The 21,743-nt window shown below is 40.2% G+C and overlaps 1 protein-coding gene and 1 long non-coding RNA gene across 2 annotated transcripts in view; one reads left to right on the top strand and one right to left on the bottom strand.

Annotated features, from left to right (window-relative positions):
• Positions 1-4,679: 4,679 nt before the first annotated feature.
• LOC109930161 (cholecystokinin) lies at positions 4,680-18,259 on the top strand. Its single transcript, XM_020529705.2, has 3 exons — positions 4,680-4,768; positions 9,487-9,732; positions 17,848-18,259. The coding sequence occupies exons 2-3, from the start codon at positions 9,489-9,491 to the stop codon at positions 17,982-17,984; spliced, it is 381 nt and encodes a 126-aa protein (XP_020385294.1). The 5' UTR covers positions 4,680-4,768; positions 9,487-9,488; the 3' UTR covers positions 17,985-18,259.
• Positions 18,260-19,180: 921 nt separating this feature from the next.
• Positions 19,181-21,743, bottom strand: part of LOC125486351 — a 9,461-nt gene continuing 6,898 nt past the window's right edge. The window contains exons 2-3 of the long non-coding RNA XR_007265034.1: positions 19,691-19,779; positions 19,181-19,311 (exon numbers count right to left, since the gene is read on the bottom strand). This is a non-coding gene — a long non-coding RNA (uncharacterized LOC125486351). The remainder of the gene's footprint in view (positions 19,312-19,690; positions 19,780-21,743) is intronic.

The following is a 21,743-nucleotide window of genomic DNA, read 5'->3' on the forward strand; positions in this document are numbered from 1 at the left end:
CTTCATCTTTTGTAACTTGTCAGAGTTGGGACCATAATATCATTCAATGTAAATGTGAAGCAGAAGCATTTGTTTCACACTCTTGATAAAGCATTTAGAAATAAATCCATAGACTTTGTTCATTTATATAATGTGTTGGCAAAACTGATTTAGTACTCAATTTTGTCCAACTTCAGGGATTTGTATTCTAACCCAACTACACTAACGGAATGAGAGAATGAGAAGAGGCCACAAAAGCTCCTCCAGCTATATCAAATCTTCCATCAAAACATAACTAGATTTTAAAATAACTTGAATATGCAAATATCTTTTCTCTTTCTTTCTAGATTATATCAAAAATTTATCAAAGAATATATTTTCCCTCATGCGTAGTATTTTGATATCTCCTCTCAGGTTTTTTTAAATTTTTTATTCATACACAGGATGAGGGTGTCACTGGCTAGGTCAGCATTTATTGCTCATCTCTAATTACCCAGAGGACAGTTAAGAGTCAGCCACACTGCTGTGGGTCAGGAGTCACATGTAGGCCAGACCAAATAAGGATTGTAGTTTCCTTCACTAAATGATATTAGTCAACCAGATGAGTTTTTCTGACAATTGACAATGGTTTCATGGTCATCATTAGACTCATAATTCCAGATTTTTATTGCATTCAAATTCCACCATCTGCTGTGGCAGGATTCAAATCTGGGTCTCTGGATTAGGGTTGTGAGGGTCCATTAATGTAAATCAATTACATTTCACATCTTAACTTGTTAAGTAACCATTTCACAAGCAAACATCTCAATAACTATACTATGAAATTGTATGAGCCAAATTTTGGAGGGGAATGGTGGACCATTTTAAAATGCATGTTAATAACACTTGCAAAGTAGCCTTCTGGATGTAGAGGCTATAAAATGGGGATAAATATTGAGAGTATATGGGACATGCCACACAATCTAATAAACGACTCTGAAGATATTGCCATTGAAAGGACCTTTATTCCTTTGCCATGATGAGCAATAAATGCTGACCTAGCCAGTGATACCCTCATCCTGTGTATGAATAAAACATTTTAAAAAACCTGAGAAGAGATATCAAAATACTACGCATGAGGGAAAATATATTCTTTGAAAAATTTTTGATAATCTAGAAAGCAAGAGAAAAGGTATTTGCATATTCAAGTTATTTTAAAATCTAGTTATGTTTTGATGGAAGATTTGATATAGCTGGAAGAGCTTTTGTGGCATCTTCTCTTTCTCTCATTCCATTAGTGTAGTTAGGTTAGAATACAGATCCCTGAAGTTGGACAAAATTAAGTACTAAATCAGTTTTCCCACTCTTTGTTATGAGAATTGCTTTCTGCCAGGAAACCTTGCAAATTTGCATCCAACAGATGTTCCAGCACATTTGGAATACGATTCAGGTGATTTTCATGTTGTTTAGAGCTTCATGATCATTCCCTTAACTCACCTAATGTTGCTATCCAAGCTGCAGTGGGTAAAGCAGAATGGGATGAATAAAGAAGTGACATTGCAGACTAGAAAATGACTTGGAGCCACCTTGCACTCAGTATTAAATTTGCTGTTACAAACAGCCTAATTTTTACAAACATTAGGAACAGGAGTAGGCACCATGGTTGATCATCACTGTTCTGATTACAACCTCACCTCATTCTTGCCTATCTCAATCACATTTCACTCCATCACTTATCAAGGATCTAATTATCGCTACCTTACAAATATTCAAAGACTACATCCACTGCCTTTTGAGTAAGTGAGTTCTAAAGATTCAAGACCTTCAGGGAGAAAAAGGTCCGCCCGATCTCTGTTTTAAATGGGTGAGCCCTTATTTTTAAACATGGCCTCCTAGTTCTAGATTCTCACATAACAGAAAATATTGTTCTACATCCACCCTATCAAGATGACTCAGGATTTTATGGTTCAATTAAGTTGCCTCTCACTCTTCTAAACTCCAGCGGAAACAAGTCTAGCCAATCCAATTTTTCCTCATAAAACAACATAACCATTCTAAATATTAATCTAGTTAACTTTCTCTGAACTGTTTCCAATGCCCTCCTTAAATAACCTGACACATACATTTTACTGTACTCCAGATGTGGTCTCACTACTGCCCTGGACACCAAAGTTAACTTCCCGACTTCTGCATTCAATTCTCCTTGCATAAGTAATAACATTCTATTAGCTTTCTTAATTATTTGTATGATAACCTTTTGTGATTTATAGAATAAGATGTCCAGATCCTTCTGTATGTTAGAGCTCTGCAACTTCTCACCATTTAGATATTTTATTTCCTTCTTATTCTACTGGCCAAAATGAACAACATTTTTATGGGAAGCCAAATTATGTCCAAGTACACAGTGCTACAAAGTGTCTTCCGATATTCCCTAGATGTCTTGAAAATTTGAGGGTCATATTTCTGGGGGCAATATGAATCATAACTGTAAATGTAATGGACCACATTTTTCTGTGGCAGTGCATATGCTGTTAGTTACCTCCCATGTTTATTATTTCATTTTACATGGCACATGGTGAAAGGATTAACTGCCCAACAAGGAAAAGGAGATCTGGGATCCATGTAAGCCAGGTAAATAATCCCCTTAACCAATCAGATTGAAAGATTGTGAAATTGGCAGCACAAAAACTGGACCAAAAGTGAAAGTAGGGTAGGTGAATTCACCGTCAAAGCTGAAATGAAGAGAGGGATAGATTGGAATAAGAGAGATGTAAAAACGTATAAGAGTTCACAAATAATTACAATAAGTTTTTTATTTAAAAGGACTCTACGACAAGTTAAACCTAACGGAATGGGACTCTGTATTTGTAGTGACTGCACACAGTTTTTCTTGCGTCTAATCCCAAATTAAAAATTCGCTTCAAAACCAACATGGAACTAAAACAGTGGGCCATTCCACTCAGTAACTCTGCAATCCTTCTGCAGTCCCTGGGGGAGCCAGGATCTCAGCTTGCCCACACTGTTGCCCCTTTACCCCCCACGGACATTTCCAAAGGCAAATGAATGGACTTTGTTCATGCCGGCCAGGACCTCAGCTCCTGACTCTGTGCTCCTGCCTCCTCTTAGCTCCTGCTCGACTCAGAATTCCCAAAATCTCAGCCGTGAAACTGAGCCCCGTCTGAGGGAGAGAGAAAAATATCAGTGAAATGGAACGGTACATTTTAAAGGATTCGATGCTTCCTCATGCATTTGGGTGTGTGGGAATTGGCAGCGAACGGGAGAGGCTTTGCTTATTCGAATAAATATTAGCGAAGAAATGTAGAAACGCGGGTTTAATTAATATTTGAATACTGTAATTGTAAAAGCAGCGAAAAGCAGCTGAACAGCGAATACTGTAACTGTAAAAGCAGCGATTTTTGAAAACATTTTTAATGGTTTTCATTTTATCTGCTACGTTCCTCAATTTGCCCGAGATCCTCAGCTCAGTTTTATATAGTTAGGGTTAAGTAGGCAAAGTAATAATCAAATTGAAATAGTATCTGAGTATAGCTAGGGTTTACAAATCAATATTTAGAGTGTTAAAGGAGGGGGTTAATTTAACTAGCATCGGCACTTCAACTGGGGCCACTGTGATGAGTTAAATTTGTGATTTCTGGTTATCTCTGACCAAGAAGTGAACATTCTCCATCCCACAGATACACACATTTTCACCCGTAAACGCTGGCCATTTTCTGTCAGATATTCTCTGTGGCTAACGCTGGTAGAGATTCGGGTGATCAAGGGGAAGGGATAATGCGGGACTATTTTAGAGAAGCTTTCGCTGAGTTTCTCCATGTTAAAGGCCCCCGCTTGATCCTGTGGTGTGGGAGCTGGGGAGTGTAGGTCCTGTACCAAACCTGACAGTGTTCAGCTACACTCTGTGCGAGCGGTGTAGGGGAAAAGGCTCCCATTGATGGACACAATGTCAGCGCTGGGCTCTGGAGGATAATCCAATGGACAGGCTGAGGATAAGGATCGGAAATTCACACTCTCCGCCCTCCCCAGCCCCGAGCCCGGGTTAATCCGACCCTGGGGCTCCCGGTGACCGGGGGATTCCTCACTCCCTCCCTCACTCCGAGTCTCACTCACTCAAATTCTCACACTCACTCCTCTCACTCCCTTCCTCTCATTCCGACAGTCTCACTTACTCCCTCCCCCTCACTCCGAACTCCTCACCCTCTCCTTCCCCCTCACTCCCTCACCCTCACTCCAAAACCCTCACCCTCTCCCATCCCTCCAAGCCCCTCACTCCCTCCCTGTCACTCCAAACCCCTCACTCCCTCACTCCGAACTCCTCATCCTCTCCTTCCCCCTCACGCCCTCCCTCTCACTCCAAACCCCTCACCCTCTCCTTCTCCCTCACTCCAAGCCCCTCACTCCCCCTCAATCCGAACTCCTAACCCCTCACCCTCTCCTTCCCCCTCACTCCAAGCCCCTCACTCCCCCTCACTCCGAACTCCTAACCCTCTCCTTCCCCCTCACTCCCTCACCCTCACTCCCAGCACCTCACACCCTCTGAGCCCCTCACTCCCCGTCCCTCCAGCACCACTCTGACGGGTTTGGTTGATGTGGGCAGGAGTCGCGCCTCACCAACTTTGCTCTGGGATTTTTTTTGTCCTAATTCCCTCACGTCAATCCTGGTTCATCTGCCCTCCTCCTCCTCCTCCTGCTGCTGTTTGGCTTCATAAATAGCGCTGCTGCAACCAGCGGCAGGTCTCCGTCTCCCTGAAGCAGGAGAGTTCACTACCAGCTGGGAGTACTACACCAACAGGTAAGATACCCAGTTTGGGAGGGGAGGGAGGGGTAGATTTTACTGATCAGCTTCGTGATCCCTAGATAAACTAAAAACAAAAGCTGATCCGTTAGAAATATTGAGTGAGGTGGGCATTACCTGGGCTATAAAGCTGACAATGATAACGCTAAGGAATAACGCTGTCTTATTTTTAATTAATAAATATTCTTGAAATATCTAACCTGCTGTGATAAAGTGGAGCTTTTTGCATGTGTGTGTCTTTGGTATGGCTCGCCTTGCTGCGTTTTGCAAACACTGGAACGATTGGAGAGACTAGGTAGGAACCTGTGTTTCCCTCAAGTTACAAAGTTGTTTTTTGAAGTTAGACACCTCCTCTCAGAATCTTGCAAGTGCTGCCCAGTCCAGGCAGTTACGGATCGGCTCATATCAAAGTTAAATCTGGGTCCTTCTCAAAGGGCTGAAGTCAAATCTTCACCAATAACTTCTCTGGTCTTGTCACCCATCTGTGACACAGACACACAAGATGCTTCATTGAAACAAGATCTAACAAAGTACGGTACTCAGGGTAACGTGAACCGTGTCCCCCTCAGTATCCAATCCCCCCTCTGCCTATGCCTGTTCACCTTTGCCAATATTTCCTTTGCATTCACTTTGCCGTGCCATACGTTGTCACCCACAACTTTGAGGAAGCAGGAAGAGGTGAAAGAAGCTGTGGAAAGGGCTGTTAGAAATGTCCCTCGCAAACCCAGGGAAAGCCGGAGAAACTCAGCAGGTCTGGTGGCATCTGTGGAGAGAGAGAAACAGAGTTAACATAGCGAGTCAGGTCTGACTTCTTCACAAATATCTTTCTCTCTCTCTCCACAATGTTGGCAGACCTGCTGAGCTCCTCCAGTTTTCTTTGGATTTCTTTCAGATTTCAAGCATCCCCAGTAGCTTGTCTTTATTGAAGAGTTGCCCCTTGTGCTCCCCTTCCATGCCAGCATCAAAAGGTCACAGAAACAACCTCAGAGACTTAATATGAACCAATTAAGGCAAGTCATTCTCTGGTAGTATTTCAGAAGCAGTCAACTGAAACCACACTCTCTGCTTCTGGTGGGTAAGTGAGCCTCAGGTATTTGAATTTAGTTAGTTAATAAGACCATAAGAAACAGGACTAGGCCATTCAGCCCCTCAAGCCTGCTCCACCATTCAATAGGATCGTGGCTGATCCAATATTCCTCACGTCCACTTTCCTGCCTTTTCCCCATAACCCTTGATTTCCGAACTGATCAAGCACCTATCTATCTCTGCCTTAAATATACACAAGGACTCTGCCCCACAGCTCTCTGTAGCAATGAGTTCCAAAGACTCACAACCCTCTGAGAGAAGAAATTCTTCCTCATGTCAGTCTTAAATTAGCACCCCTTTATTCTGAGACAATGCCGTCTGGTCCTAGACTCTGCCAGGATGGGAAACATGCTCTCAGCATTAATCCTGTCAAGTCCCCTAAGAATCCAATGTGTTTCAATGAGATTACCTCTCATTCTTCTAAATTCCAATGAGTAGAGTCTCAACTTGTTTAGCCTTTCCTTATAAGACAATCGCTCCATATCAGGGCTCATTCTAGTGAACCTTCTCTGAAATGCCTGCGATAAAACAGTTAAATCTGGTTTGCATAGTGTTCGCAAGAGCTCCTCTCCACTTGCACAGTGTACTGTCTTTGGCTCTGCTGAAGGGACAACACAGTCACTGAATAACTTCTTCTGGCCTACTGTTCAGTTCAACTACTTGGCCAAGCAATGTTTTTATATAGTTATAAATATATTTCAGGAGGTGGGTTACTGAGCACAGGTATTGCGCACTCAGTTATTAATGACATCTGCCAATTTAGAAGTGGAGATATATTGGTCCAGATTTACAATCTTAACTCTTGTAATTTGCTGCTTGATGTTCACAGACAACAGCCCAGTCTGAGCAGCTCTCACCTTGTGTGATGAAATTGCCAATGAATTTTGAATGTAAATCCACACAAAATGATCAGAATCATTTGAGATTCTCTCTGTTCCTTCATCTGATCCATGCCTTTTCATCAAATACACAAGTGCTTTATGAATTTAAACCGTTTCCAATAAAACTAGTAAAACCCAAAACCACCCAACATCGGTTTGAACTCTTCATTTTGTAGAAATGAAGTTAACGTTCTCTGATCAGATCAATTCTGAACAGGAGTCACTGGACCTGAAATATTAACTCTGTTTTCTCTCCATGGATGCTGCCAGACCTGATAAGTTTGTCCAGGAATTTCTGTTTTTGTTTGTTCTGTCATTTGACACAGAATATTAAAATATGCCTATGTTTGATGGTGGGTTGATGTAACTACTGAGCATTTGATAGAAACTACATCAAATGCTATATTTTCAAAACAATCTTCCAAAGAAAATGTTAATACAGTAAGTCAGCAGCAACACAAACTAGGTATGTCTCAACAGTGAAAACAGACTTAGTCGATCATGCATTAAGGCCATCCACAGGGCAGATCATTTCTACAATTTCTTTATTTTTAGTTAAATAGAACTTATAAACTCCCCAAGGCACATTATCATGCAAATATGGGGAATGCATCATTTGCACTTTCATCATTCCCCACTTCACACTGTTCAAGTCCGCAAATACTCCTCCACGTGAAACAGCTGTAGTTCCGTCAATTTGTGTGCTGTATTTGCTGCTCCAGATGTGTCTCCTCTATGTGAGATACACAAAATTCAGATCATCTGGTGGAGCGTCTCCATACAGTCTGTGTGCCCCCAAGCTTCAAGTAATTTTAGTTTTCTGTCTCACTCCTGCTTTGATCTCCTACAATGTTCTAACAAAGCTAAGTGCAAGCTAGAGAAACATCAACCTTTCATACAAACAGGCACTTTACAGTCTTCCAAACTCAGTACTAAGTTCAACATATTCAGATGATAACTACTGCTTCTATTTTTTGGACAGGAGGATTCTGCTGTTGACGTTTGCACCTCTTCTTGACCCATCTTTTGTTTCTTTACTTTTTCCATTTCCATTTCCTTTTACTTTGCACCAATATCCCGTTTGTCATTTAAGTTCTTCTGCATGTGAAGTTTGTTGTTCCTTCCTGCTGTTTTTCCATACCTCTGCCCTTGCATAAAACCTCTCTTATGTCTTAATATTTTTCCAGGTCTGGGATAAGGCTGTGGACCTGAAATGTTAACTCTGTTTCTCTCTCAACAGATGTTGCCTAAGAGGTTTCCAGCATTTTCTGGTTTTATTTCAGACTTCAAGCACCTGCAGCACTTCGCTTTTGCGCCAGAAGTATCCGCATCTGGTCACTTCATAACATAAATATTTTGCTTGCGATATTGTCCTACATTTTCAATATTAGGCCAGGATTCATTGAAGACTTGTGCTATCTACACACTGCATCTACTGGTGTAATATCTGTGCTTCTAGTTGTACTCTGTTCATACAGACATGAAGTTGCTTCATACCTGTGGACCCTCACTATATGTCCAGATCATTGCCCAGTCGTCCCCTATCATGATTTACTTAATAACAAACTGCTGCAGTGTTATATAAATTGAACATAATGAAATTGAGCTTATGTCCTACTGAGAGCTCATTCTCCTTTCTAGGTGAATACTTACATAGCTATATATTTTCAACACTGAGCAAGTGACCCTGACAAAATCCAAAATCCAAACTGAGCAGATTATTAGAGAGCAAGTGCAATGTGATAGTACTGTTGAGGACCCCTTCCATCACTTTGCTGATGATCAAGAGTAGATCGATAGAACAGTAATGAATTTGCTTGGATGTTTCCTGCTTTAAAGGTCAATAAATTGCATAAAACCCTCACATAATTTCCAAATATTCATAACTGGCTATGAGATCTTAATCAGAGCAACGTTGTTTATTCTGAATTTAACGGCTCTATTCCTGACACAGCTCAGTATTGATAATCTTTGCTGAGGATTCTCCAATCCCTGGTGTTATTATTCCTCTCCTTGAAAAGAAACAAGGATTTAAATAAAAAGCAGAGAAAACCTAATAAACACTTCTGGTCCTATAGTGAGAGTTCACCTACAAAGACTGAATCAAACTAATGCAGATCCTTGCTTAACCCAGCTGAGAAATTTGAACAGCAAAATCTATTCTCAAACAACAATTCAAATTTTAAGCATAAATAGTTATTTGGTAGTACAGAAGCTTTTGATCTTGCATGCATCAGGACCATTCACATGAATATAATTTCAAGGGATAACCAACATGAAGGAGAGGAGAATGATGAGTGCTTTGGAGAATACTAAGTGCTTATGTGGCACTCTCCTCTCATGCAGTATAATTGTTTGTTTTCCCCTTGTATTGATAATCTTATGCATTGTCCTGATGAGTGAAAGAGGAAAAGTTTCAATAAAATGTCTTTATCCAGATGTACATGTTTTACAAATAGCTCAGTATTACAGGTGCAATGTATTTAAGCAGCATATTCCCATTGGATTGTCACTGATGAGAAAGATATGTGTGGTAAATAATGTGAGAAAGCTAAATCAATAATTCAATACATGTCAGCTGTTGGTGGTCATTATCGAGAAGTATACCCTCAGCCTTCTTTTCTCAATTGTTGTGAACCTCTTGCACTAGTGTAAAAGTTTGGAAACAAATAACTGCTCAAGATTGAAATGCACCTATTTGAGGTGATGGGTTTCACTACACCTCGTTTGTACTTCCTTTCATTCCAGCTATGAACAGTGGGATCTGTGTATGCGTGTTCCTTGCTGTTCTCTACTCGGGCTGCATTGGCGGACTCATCAATGGGTCTGACGATGGGAATCCAATTGGCAGGGAGCTGAAGCAAAGCATTGCCATGCACCAAAGGCAACTTCGGGAAGCCCAGTCCACTGACCAAGTGAAACCATTCCAGAGCAGTGAGCAAAGAGCCAACTTGGGAGCTCTGCTCACACAATACCTTCAACAAATCAGGAAAGGTGAGTTACACCAGCTGCAGATTGAACCTACTAATTATAATGGCACTTGTAATTCAATAATTTCTGCATTTGCTTACTGATACATGTGGCTCAACTTATAAATGATTGTTTTTTTGGTGTATCTCAGTATGTAGATCACAAGATAGGATCAGGAAAGCAGTTGGATGTCTTAACATCCATCAGAATTCTTCATTCTTGCAGCACCAATTAAAGTAGCCTGCCATAAACGATCATGTTGTATCTCTGCATGGATTTGGAGGAGGGGGAGGCGTTATCACTTTGTTAAAGTTTCAATGTCGGTAGATAACCTGAAGAACTTACATTAAGGCTGTAACTGTGCATTGAAAAGATTGTGCTGAGCCCTGTCTGTTTAATTTTAGCTTTGATGCTTTGTATATTGGCCCAAATACACCTCGTAAAGATAAAGAACACCCTACTCAATGTTTGCTGTCATCTACATGAGATTGGAAAGAAAGCTGAAGCTGACGATCTCTGGAACATTAAAACATTACATAGGCTCTGCATTTGCAACATTGGTCCAGCAATGCATCCCTCCACAGCTCCCCAGCATCATCTTCCTCTTCCTCTGCCCAAACACTTGAAAGTCAATACAGAAATTCAGAGCAACTGCATTGGTAATCAGGCATTTGTCTAGCAAATTATAACCATTGTTAACTTGTTGCATGAACAACCCCTTAACTGGGGAGTCAGTGCATCTTCTCTGCAGATGACTGAAGTATTTTCCTTTGTTCCCAGAATCTAAGCAGCCCCTTACACTGCCTTCCTTGCCCCCACGCTTTAACTCCAGGGGGAAACAGTGTACATTTCAGAAAGAGCAGCTTCTAGTGAAAATGTTTTGAATTAGATCTATGTGCAAGTAATGGTGCATTTACAACTCCCTTGGAATTTCAATCCAGCATAATTTATGGATGCTTTCTTTGGTCAAGATTTGGGAGGTCCCTGAAGTTGTTTTCTTGGCACGTATTGAAAATTTGTTTTGACAATCTCAGGATGGAGGATGGATGTTCCCTAATGTTATTGAATGATGTTCTATTTGTTGATGACATTAAACCAACAATAACCAACTTCAGGTGCTTGGATCTCTTGAGTTTGCTGCACTTGTCTAATGTTTTGACATAGATATGGTACAGGCATTCTCGTTGGCATTTAGTTTGTTAATCCAATGTCAAATTTAGCTCGTCATAACTCTCTAATCAAACAAACATTTTTATGCATAGTGAAAGCAGCAGAAGAGGGCCGGTAACCTCAGTCAGCTAGGTGACTGGTGTGTGGTTCAGAATAATGCCAACCATGTGAGTTTGATTCCTGTTGATCGGAGGTGGATTTGGTATTTGCCACCTCACCCTACCCCTGAGAATGGAAGGCACTGACTATTTGCCACTGGCCAAAGCTACTGTGAAAACAACAAAAATAAGCAGCCAAGAGTCCGCCTTCAGGCATAATACAGATGACAGTGCAGCATCAGCAGGGATCTGATAGAGGTATTCAAAACGATGAGGGGTCTGGACAGAGTGGATAGTGGAAAACCTGGGCGGATTGAGAACAAGACGGCACAGATTTAAAACAACTGGGAAGAAAACGAGGCGAGAGAATTTTTTTTTCATGTAGGGAATGCTGGGGTTTAGAATGCACTGCTGGAGAATGTGGCAGAGACAGTTTAAATTGAGACATTTGGAAAGGGCATGGATGGGTATTTGTAAAGGAACAGTGTGCAGGGGTGCATCGAGAAGGGTGCAGTACGGTATTAAATGAAATACTCATTGGGAGAGCTTGGGTAGATGTGATGGGCTAAATGGCCTCCTGCTGCGCTGTAATAATTCTGTGAATTATCAGAATAGTACTGTAGCTGACAGAATTTTAGCCTTTGGTACAGACATATTGATCCAGTGAATGAGGCACTTGCTTTGTGTCTTTGTACTTGAGCTTGCATTAAAGCAACAGTTCCAATGTTTGCCTTCACCAAACCCTCCCACCACTGCCATTGAAATATTCTAATCGTGTCTGTTTTATTTGCTCTCTAAAATAATTGTAATTATCCCAGCAAAAAAAAGATTATTTCTATACAAAGGTCTCAAAAAGAGCAGCTGAACAATATTTTGTAGAAACCAATATCTAGCCCCATCACAAGCCAGGACACCTCAAAAAGGATCAATAAATTTAACAAATTGTTTGATACATTGATTAAGCTGATTCAATCCTGTCAAAAATTGGAGACTTGACTTCAATTTTTGGCAATGATAAAGTTGCCGTAATCCTACCAGACTATACGGCTGCTCTCTCATTAGCGAGAGAGATGACTGGTGATGATTTTACCACGAGGGTCACTATACCTCAGACAAAGTAAGAGATTGAGAAGCAGAGCCTTTCATGGCAATCTCTGCCAGTGCAGGAATTGAACCCAAACTGTTGGCATCACTCTGCATCATAAACCAGCTGCCCGGTCAACTAAACTAACCAATTCCCCATCTGGACAAGGCACCAATAATAGCTAATGCGATGGGACAGGTCCAGTCAGAATAGAGGACAAGCATTTTGCTTACTTTCAACATCTTTGTGACACTTTGTTGTTCCCCCTTGGAAATGCACTGAATATCAAACTTGAAGTCATGTCACCATGCAGGGTGTCCACCTGAACCAGTCATAATGTTTCTTGAATATTTTAAGATACTGTTCCAAATTTTCCATGAACTAGACAGAGAATTAGCTGCTCATTGTCTAGCTGAGGGTGTACAGTAGTATCATCGATAGTCCTACAAGAGATCTTTAAAATCATCCTAAAAGAGTTGGATACCAGCAATGGAAGGGCAGTTTAACTTCTTTTATTATTATCTTAATTCGTGTGAAGCCGGTTTAAGTAATAAGTAGATCCCCCTTGGCTTTAGAGCATTTCTAGAGGTTCGGATTTGTCACTGCCTCTGGTTCACCTCCCCCACAACCACATCATCAAACACACAGCCCCCCCCCACCGCACCACCCCACCCCCCGAAACCATAGTCATTTTATGATTATTACATTGGATCATAGAAATTTACAAAAATATTCCTTCCCATCTATCATGTCTATGTGGGCTGAGAAACAGCTCTCCAACTCAATGCCACTTTCCAGCCTTTAGTCTCTGGCTCTGTAGACTGCTACACTTAATTGCATCACCAGGTGCTTTTTTTTCCCTCAAATTCTGGTTCTATCCTTTCAGGCAGTGATCTTCAGACTCCTACACTCTATGGTACAATAATTTCTCCCCAGGCCCCATTAAATTCTTTCACCAATTACTTTAAACAGCTTAGCTTTGGAAATGTGCTGATATGTTTAATTAGCATCCGTAGTTTGCAGGTTTTACATACATGCGAACATTTAATAAAAAAAAGGGGGTGAATAGGCCATTCAGCCCTATGAACTGGCTCTGCCATTTAATAAGATCAGGGCGATACGGATTGCAACCTCAACTCCACATTCCTGACTACTACTGTGAAAATTTTACCCCTTGTCTGCTTATCTCTCTCTTTCTATTTCAAAAATATAAAATAACTCTGCTTCAACCGCCTTCGAGGAAGAGATTTCCAAAAAGTCATGACTCTCTGTGAGGAATAAAAATTCTCCTAATCTCGGTCTTAAATGGGCCTGCCTTATTTTTAAACAATGATCCCTTATTTTAGATTCTACCACCAGAGGAAATAACCTTTCCATATCAACTTTATCAAAGCCTTTTAGGAGCTTTGTATGTTACAATTAAGCCACCTTTACTTTTCTAATCACCATCAGATACAAGATTATCCTGCCCAATGTTTCCTTATAAATTAATCTGCCTATTCCAGCTATTAGTATAATTAACCTTCTCCAAACTGCATCTAACACGTTCATATCTTTCCTCAAATGATGGGATCAATATTGTGCACAATACTCCAGATGCAATCAAGAATGAAGAAAGAAAGAGACTTGAATGCCCACCAGGCACTCTCTCACAGTGATGCAGGATGGGTTGAAACAAGTCATGCAAATGTATCTCCCAGTGCCAACATACAGAGCCTGCTTTTCAATTCTTCCTGCTTCTTCTGCAGAATATACCTAACTTTTTGTTTCCATCTTTGCAACAAGATGTCCACGAAAACAGGCATGCTGTGAAGTCATTTTAGTTAATACATATAAACAACAATCATAGTTGATGTGAAATTCTGCAGTCAAAGTGTATTTGATTAGAAAGTCTTTCATGTTTAAATGTTGAAAGAACAGCCCGTTCTACACTAAATACATGATTAAATTAGGATTGTACCATCTGGTTAGAAATCAGTCAGTCAGTCATTTTGTTTTATATGTTAGCCTATTGGAAATGCAATTATCTGGAATGTAAATGCAGGACTAATCTGTTTGAGATTTATGGTAGATAATTAGCCACAAAGTAATCAAATAATTGGATACTTTCTCCTCGGAAGTACTAAGAACATTTGCTCCCATGTTTCTAGTTTACAGCAGCTGTCATCTAAATCAGCAAAAATCCAATTTGGAGAAGATGGGTGTTTTTTTTAATGTTTTAACAAAAATGTTAATTTCTTTTAGAAATCATTTAAAATGTTTTTTTTACACCTGACAGCCTGAATAGGAAAAGGCTGATTCTACATGACTCTGAAACACAAACAATTCAAATTAAATAATGCTATAAAAAATATATTGGATTCAAAATTACACCAGCAGTAATCAAGAATATCTCATGTTTAAAATAAATAGTTAAATCTCAAAAATGAATTTCCGTTTCATAGATGTAGGACACATATTATAGAGTCATAGAGTTACATAGCACGGAAATAGACACTTGGGTCCATATGACGACCAGACATCCCAATCTAACATAATCGATTTGCCAGCATTTGGCCCATATCACTCTAAACCCTTCGTATTTATATACTCATCTAGACACCTTTTAAATATTGTAATTGTGCCAGCCTCCACCACTTCCTCTGGCAGCTCATTCCATATACACACTACCCTCTGTGTGGAAAAAGTTACCCCTCAGGTCCTTTTAAAATCTTTCCCCTCTCACTTTAAACTTATGCCCTCTAGTTTTGGACTCCCCCCACCCTATGAAAAAGACCTTGGGCATGATTAGGGTGAATTGCCCTTATGATTTTATAAGTTTCTAGGAGGTCACCCCTCAGCTTCCGACGCTCACGGTAAAATAGCCCCAGCCTATTCAGCCTCTCCCTATAACTCAACCCCTCCAGTCCCGGCAACATCCTTGTAAATCTTTCTGCACCCTCTCAAGTTTAATGACATCCTTCCTATCGAAGGGTGACCAGAATTGTACACAATCTTCCAAAAGTGGCCTCACTGATGCCCTGTACAACTGCAAACTGACCTCCCAAATCCTACACTCAATGATCTGACCAATGAAGGCAAGCAAGCCAAATACTTTCTAACATTGGAGGTTGGCTAATGTGATGCCATTACTTAAGAAAGGCTGTAAGGAAAAGCCAAGGAACTATAGACCCTTGAGCCTTAAATCAGTGGTGGATAAATTGTTGGAGGGATTCCAAGAGACAGGATTTACATGCATTTAGAAAGGCAAGGACTGATTACAATTTGTCAACATGGTTTTGTGCATGGGAAATCATGTCTCACTATCCTGAGTGAGGTTTTTGAAGAGGTGTCAAGGAAGATTGATGAAGACAGAGTGACAGACATTGTCTATATGGACTTCAGCAAAGCATTCAACAAGGTTCCACTTGGTAGACTAGGGAGAAAAGTTAGATCCCTATGGGAGCCAGGGTAAGTGACTTGAAGGTAGGAGACAGAAGATGGTGACAGGGTTTGCTTTTGGACTGGAGGCCTGTGACCAGTGGTGTACCACAATGATCACTGCTGTGTCCACTGCTTTTCATCATTTAAAGAAATGATTTGGATGTGAATATAAGAGACATGGTTACTAAGTTTACAGATGACACCAAAATAGGTGGTGTAGTGGACAGTGAAAAAGATTATCTCAGAGTACAACAGGATCTTGATCAGATGGGCCAATGGGCCAAGGAGTGGCAGGTGGAGTTTTAATGAGCCAAATGTGAGGTGTTGCATTTTGGCAGCACTTATACAGTTAATGGTAGGCCCTGGGAAGTGTTGCAAACAGAGACCTAGGGATGCAGGTGCATAATTCCTCAAAACCAGAATCACAGGCAGACACAGTGGTGCAGAAGGTATTTGGCACACTTGCCTTCTTTGGTCAGTACATTGAGTATATGGGTTGGGATGTCATATTGAATGCAAGAGTTAGAACAAAGCTATGATGAGAAGATACTGCACAAAATATAAATTAATTATAGGTGCACCCAAGAACAGAATTAGTTCTAACTCATTTACATGTGACAATAAATCTAAATCTAACCAGCCAAGACAGAAGAAAAGCTATTGCATATATTTCACTGATCAACAGGGCACAACCCATGTGTTTTAGCTGTTTAATCTACACATTTCAATTTGAGATAACTGCTTCTGAGAAAAAAAACATATTTTCCATTGAGTGTGCTCATTATCCACAAGGTTTACAAAGGACCATTTTTACTGATAGCTATGTTTAACTATGTACATTGTAATATGTCCATTCCATCCACTGACATAAGCCTTTAGGAAACTTAACACCTCCCTTCTACACAAGCACTAGTCTAACATGTCTAAAGTTTTGGTTAAAATATACTGTGAATTGAGATTACTTAGCAGTATCACTAGATAAAATCCATCATATATAAATCTCCAAATTGATCATTGTCTCAGATGTCTACTTGTCACTGTTGAAAATAACTTACAGGTTAGTGGTACAGCATAAAATGTTATGATTTAGCACTTTGAAGGTTTCGAGAGATATGGGCCAAGCACAGGGAGATGTGACTAATTTAGTTTGGGAACATGGTCAGTGTGGACTGGTTGGACTGAAGGGTCTGTTTCCGTGCTGTACGAATCTCTCAAAGTATAGCACGTGATGCAAAATATTTGACATGTTCTTCCAACATCATGGATTTCAACAGTCGCTAATAAGTGTTCTGTCAGTCTTCTGCTCCTCAAAGAACAAAGAACTAAAAACAGTCCAGCACAGGAACAGGCCCACCTTCAGCCCACCAAGACTGTGCTGACACATGATGCCTTTCTAAACTAAAATCTATTGCCTCTATTCAGTCTGTATCCCTCTGTTCCCTGCCTGTTCATGTATCTGTTAAGATGCCTCTTAAACATTTCTATTGTATCTGCCTCCACCACTTCCCCTGGCAGTGCATTCCAGGCAAAAATAACTTGCCTCTCACATCTCCTAGTACCTGACATTTCTACCCCAGGGAAAAAGACTCCAACTATTCGTTCTATCCACACCTCTCATAATTTTGTAAACTTCTATTAGGTCGCCCCTCATCCTTCAACATTCAAGTGAAAACAAAGTTTGTCCAGTTTCTCCTCATAGCTAATGCTCTCCAAACCAGGCAACATCCTGGTAAACCATTTTTGTACCCTCTCTAAAGCATCCTTCCGATAGTTTGATGACCAGAACTGTATGCAATATTCCAAATGTGGCCGAACTAAAGTTCTATACAGCTGCAACAGGACTTGCCAATTTTTAAACTGTATGCTCTGAGTGATGAAGGCAAGCATGCCATGTGCCTTTTTGACTGCCTTATTTACTTGTGTTACCACCTTCGGGAGCTGTGGATCTGTGGATCTGTACACCTACAACCCTCAATGTTGATGCTACTAAAGGTTCTGCCATTTACTGTATACTTCCCTCCCTCATTAGGTCTTCCAAAATGCATCACCTCGCATTTGTTCAGATTCAACTCCATCTACCATTTCTCTGCCCAAGTCTACTGGCTATTTATATCTTGCTGCATTCCCTGGTAATCTTCCTCACAGTCCACATCTCCCCCAATCTGTGCATCATCCATAAATTTACTAATCAGGCCACCTACATTAGAACAGTGATTGAGGATCAGCCAGGATCTTGTGGAATAGTGGAGTAGGCTAGAGGGCTGAATGGTCTACTTCTGCTCCTATTTCTTGTGCTCTGTGTTTCTTGTCTAAATTAAATGGTGATTAAACATTCAGATCTAGTCTTGTGTTTTGTCTTCTCAGGTTCCTTGGATAGAGGCACTCCTGTGGGAAGCAAATTGCAGAACCTGGATCCCTCCCACAGGATAAGCGATCGGGATTACGTAGGATGGATGGATTTTGGTCGACGCAGTGCTGAAGAATATGAATATGCAGCATAAAAAAAGTTATAACAAACACATGCCCAATTCTGTACAAAAGAAGAAAAACAACTTGGATTTCAAGTCTTAAAAATGAGTGTTTCAAATTCTATTCACTATGATCCTTAATGTGCATTTGTTTGTAAGACTGTATGATGCAATATACATATGCAGGATTCTGCAGAATTGTCTGACTCAGTCCAGTTTCTTATTAATATTAATGATACAAGATTGAAATAATTCCGTATCTCATCTGTCGATTTAGTACATCACAATAAAAAGAAGCAAAACAGAAACGTTGTTTAATGTTTTAACACATCATAGAGAAAACAGATACAAGGGAAGGCAGTTATTGCTCAATACGGAGTTCCAGTGGTCATGGAGAATGGAAGATACTTCATTTCAGGCATGCAATGATTCAGACTAAACTCCTCTGTTCACCTCAGAACTCACCCAACAACATCGTAATGATATGTTGCCCTTTACTGCAGCGTCAAACATTGCCATTTTAAGATCTGCTCAGAGGAAGGAGTCATGAATGAAACTGACCATTGTAAAGCCATTTGTGCATAGATTAACTCCATCCCTTCTAAAAGAGAGCATCTGAAGTGAGGGTTACAAGACTGAAGAAAAGATATACAACAATGGTTCCATAGGTGAGAACTTCCATTACAGGCTAGATTGAAGAATTTGGGGTTCTTCCTGTTTTAAGCAGGGAGTTAGGAGTGCAATGTTCAGAACCACAAGGGAGCGATACAGACAGAGAGGGAAACGTTGTTCATTAATGTAAGGGTTGAAAACCAAGACACAGATGTCAAACTAATATAAAAATGTAAATTTTAAAACACAGACAGTGGCTGTGATGTTGAATGCACTGCAGTAGAGGCAGACTCAGTTGTGGTTTTCAAAAGAGGAGTGGATAATCATTTAAAGAGAAAAAGAATTGTAGGGCTAAAGGGCAAGAATGTGAGATTGGAACAAGACAAATTGCTGTCCAGGCTCAATGGACCAAATTGCTTCCTTCTTTGCTGTAACCATCGTATAATTCAAAGGTGGCTGGGTGAAGCATTCTAGGTTGAGTAACAATTGCAAAGGTAGCATTAAGCTGGAATGATTACTGCTCTGAACTAACATCTCTGTTCTATTGACTTCTGCTCAGGCTACTCAGTGCTATTTGATTAAATTCTGTTCTGATGTTGAAAGCAACCACTCTCATCTCTTGTCCAGAACACAGCATTTAATTGACATCAACATTACAATCATGTAACTGTGATGACATTTGGAGCTAAATGGATTGAGGACAATCTATTTTAAAAACCGAAAGAACTGCTCAGCTCCCTGGCAGTATCTGTGAAGAAAAAAAAGACAGAGTTAGTTAACGTTTCCGGTCCAGTGACCCTTCCTCAGTTTGTTGTTGTGATAATCTATTTTATTGTGAGGGATGTAGTTTAATGATATTATTGATAATACGCTGCATGACTTGGCTGATAGTCTGGAGGAGGTGGATAGAAATGTCTATTGCTTGTGTTAGATTTCCTCTGCTATTTTTCATGGAAATTTCATACTCGTCCCATAGCTACATGAAGGGTGTTTGATTAGCAAGTTGGACAGCTTCTGGTGAATCTTCAGTGCTAGGGATGAGATGCTGTCAAAGCAATTTCTTTGTGTTCAATGCATCTTGTTTACTTTTTACTATCTTAGAGTAAACTAAATTGATTGAATCTTACCTTTCACGGCATTAGCGATTATAGTTTATCATTTTACAGAGGCAGCGAAATAGACAGATCTGTTGGATCCACATTTGCAAACCTGCAAACTGATAAAAAAAATTTAAAAAAAAAAAAAAATGCATACCAGATCTTGGCTATACAAGTAGAGGTATTCAGTACAAAAGCAAGGAAATCATATCAAACCTCTTAAAATCACTACTTATGCCTCAGCTGGAGTCCAATTCTTTTTGCAATTTTCCATTTATCACACAGAAACCAAGTTTGCAAAATTAACATTATGGTACACATACTATATGTGACTATATATATAAACATACATATATATTCTATACAACGGTAACCAAAAGGCTGTGTAGACACATCTCACCTTTAGTGAGGCTGCTCTCTAATTTCTATGGATTACGTTCAACTGTACATCACATACTGTCACATGGGTGGTGGAAAAACAGTTTAAGATACAGCCATCACAAAGCACAAGGCACATCACAGTGCTTCTTAGCAGCGCTAGTTAGGAGGAATATTGATTACTTAGGAAAGATGCAGAGGAAATTCACCAGACTGTTAGAAACACAGACAATGCTGGAGAAACCCAGGAGGTCTGGCAGCATCTGTGGAGAGAGATTAAAAAAAAAGTTAACTTTATTTCCAATCCGAGATGACTCCTCTTCTGTTTCTTTCCGCTCAGATGCTGACAGACCTAGCATTTCCTTTTTTTTTCCCCCACATTTCCAGCATCTGCAGTATTTTGCTTTTATTTACTAGGCTGATACTAGGGTTGAGGGGCTTCAGGGTACGTGGACAAATACCAGGAGCTGGGATTGTTCTCCTTACAGTAGAGATGGTTAAGGGAAAATTTCAGAGGTTTTCAAAATTGTGATAAAGTACAAAAAAAAATCTACTAGCTGGAAGGTCAGTAACAAAAGGATACAGATTAAGAAAATCACTCAAAGATAGGGAAGGGAGTGAGCATTTTATATTACACGATGGAATACTTCATCTGGAATACATTGCCTAAAAGTGTGACCGAAGCAGATTCAAAAGTAATCTGCAAAGGAGAATTGATAAAGACTTTCTCTGGAAATGTCTGCACAGTTTTAAGACCAATTTTTTTTTTTATTGGAAATGTCTTTATGTATAAAAAAAAATCACAAGTATGATGATAGGAAACTGCATTACATATTGCTCTACATGTATAGCATTTTTCAGAGCCACAGGATATCTGAAAGTGCAGGACACACAATAAAATGTTGTCACTGTGCTAATGTACAAAACAAGGCACCTGACCTGTGCAATAGATAACACAGTGTGCAGCTGGAGGAACACAGCAGGCCAGGCAGCATCAGTGGTGCAGGAATGTCGACAATTCGTGTCAGGACCCTTCTTCAGCTCTGATGCTGCTTGGCCTGCTGTGTTCCTCCAGCTCCACACTGAGTTATCTCTGACTCCAGCATCTGCAGTTCTCACTATCTCTGACCTGTGCAATAGCAATTTCCCACAAATGACGTGATGATGATTTGTTTTAGGGATAAACGTTGGCCAAACACTGGTGCGATAAGCCAACTGCTCCTCACAATGGCAATACAGAATTTTTTACATCCTCCAGAAACAGCAAACCTTGGCATAATACCTCATTGAAAAGACTGAGCTCTCCAGCTTCCTGCACTCCCTTGGTACTCCTCCAGAGCATCACTGTGATCCTTGGACTCAAATCTTTTGGGATGAACCTAAAGCTTGTGATTACTGGAAAGAAAAATTTTATCCCCACAGCCTTCGATTCTTTTGGTGAAACACAATTCAATGTTGGTATCATTACTTCATCATCATGAACAAGCAGAATTTGAAATCTATCTTTCTCCCCTATACTCGTTACCTTGTATTTCTGGAAGCAATATCCATTTGCTGGATGAAAGTGGAAAGTCTGCCGCATCTCCTTAGGTTATAGGCTAATATCCTGTGGCTTCAAAGAAAGAGATTACAAATTCAGTGAGAGTACTGAATGAAGGTGATTGATTGATTGATTGATTGATTGATTGATTGATTGATTGATTGA

This window comes from Rhincodon typus, chromosome 2, assembly GCF_021869965.1.
Source record: "Rhincodon typus isolate 14 chromosome 2, sRhiTyp1.1, whole genome shotgun sequence".
Taxonomy (NCBI): Eukaryota; Metazoa; Chordata; class Chondrichthyes; order Orectolobiformes; family Rhincodontidae; genus Rhincodon; species Rhincodon typus.

Bases quoted from the DNA above. Each gene is read 5' to 3' on its own strand.
- LOC109930161 (XM_020529705.2), top strand. From the start codon at position 9,489: ATGAACAGTGGGATCTGTGTATGCGTGTTCCTTGCTGTTCTCTACTCG. The intron at 9,733-17,847 runs GTGAGTTACACC...TTGTCTTCTCAG, and splicing joins CCTTCAACAAATCAGGAAAG to GTTCCTTGGATAGAGGCACT.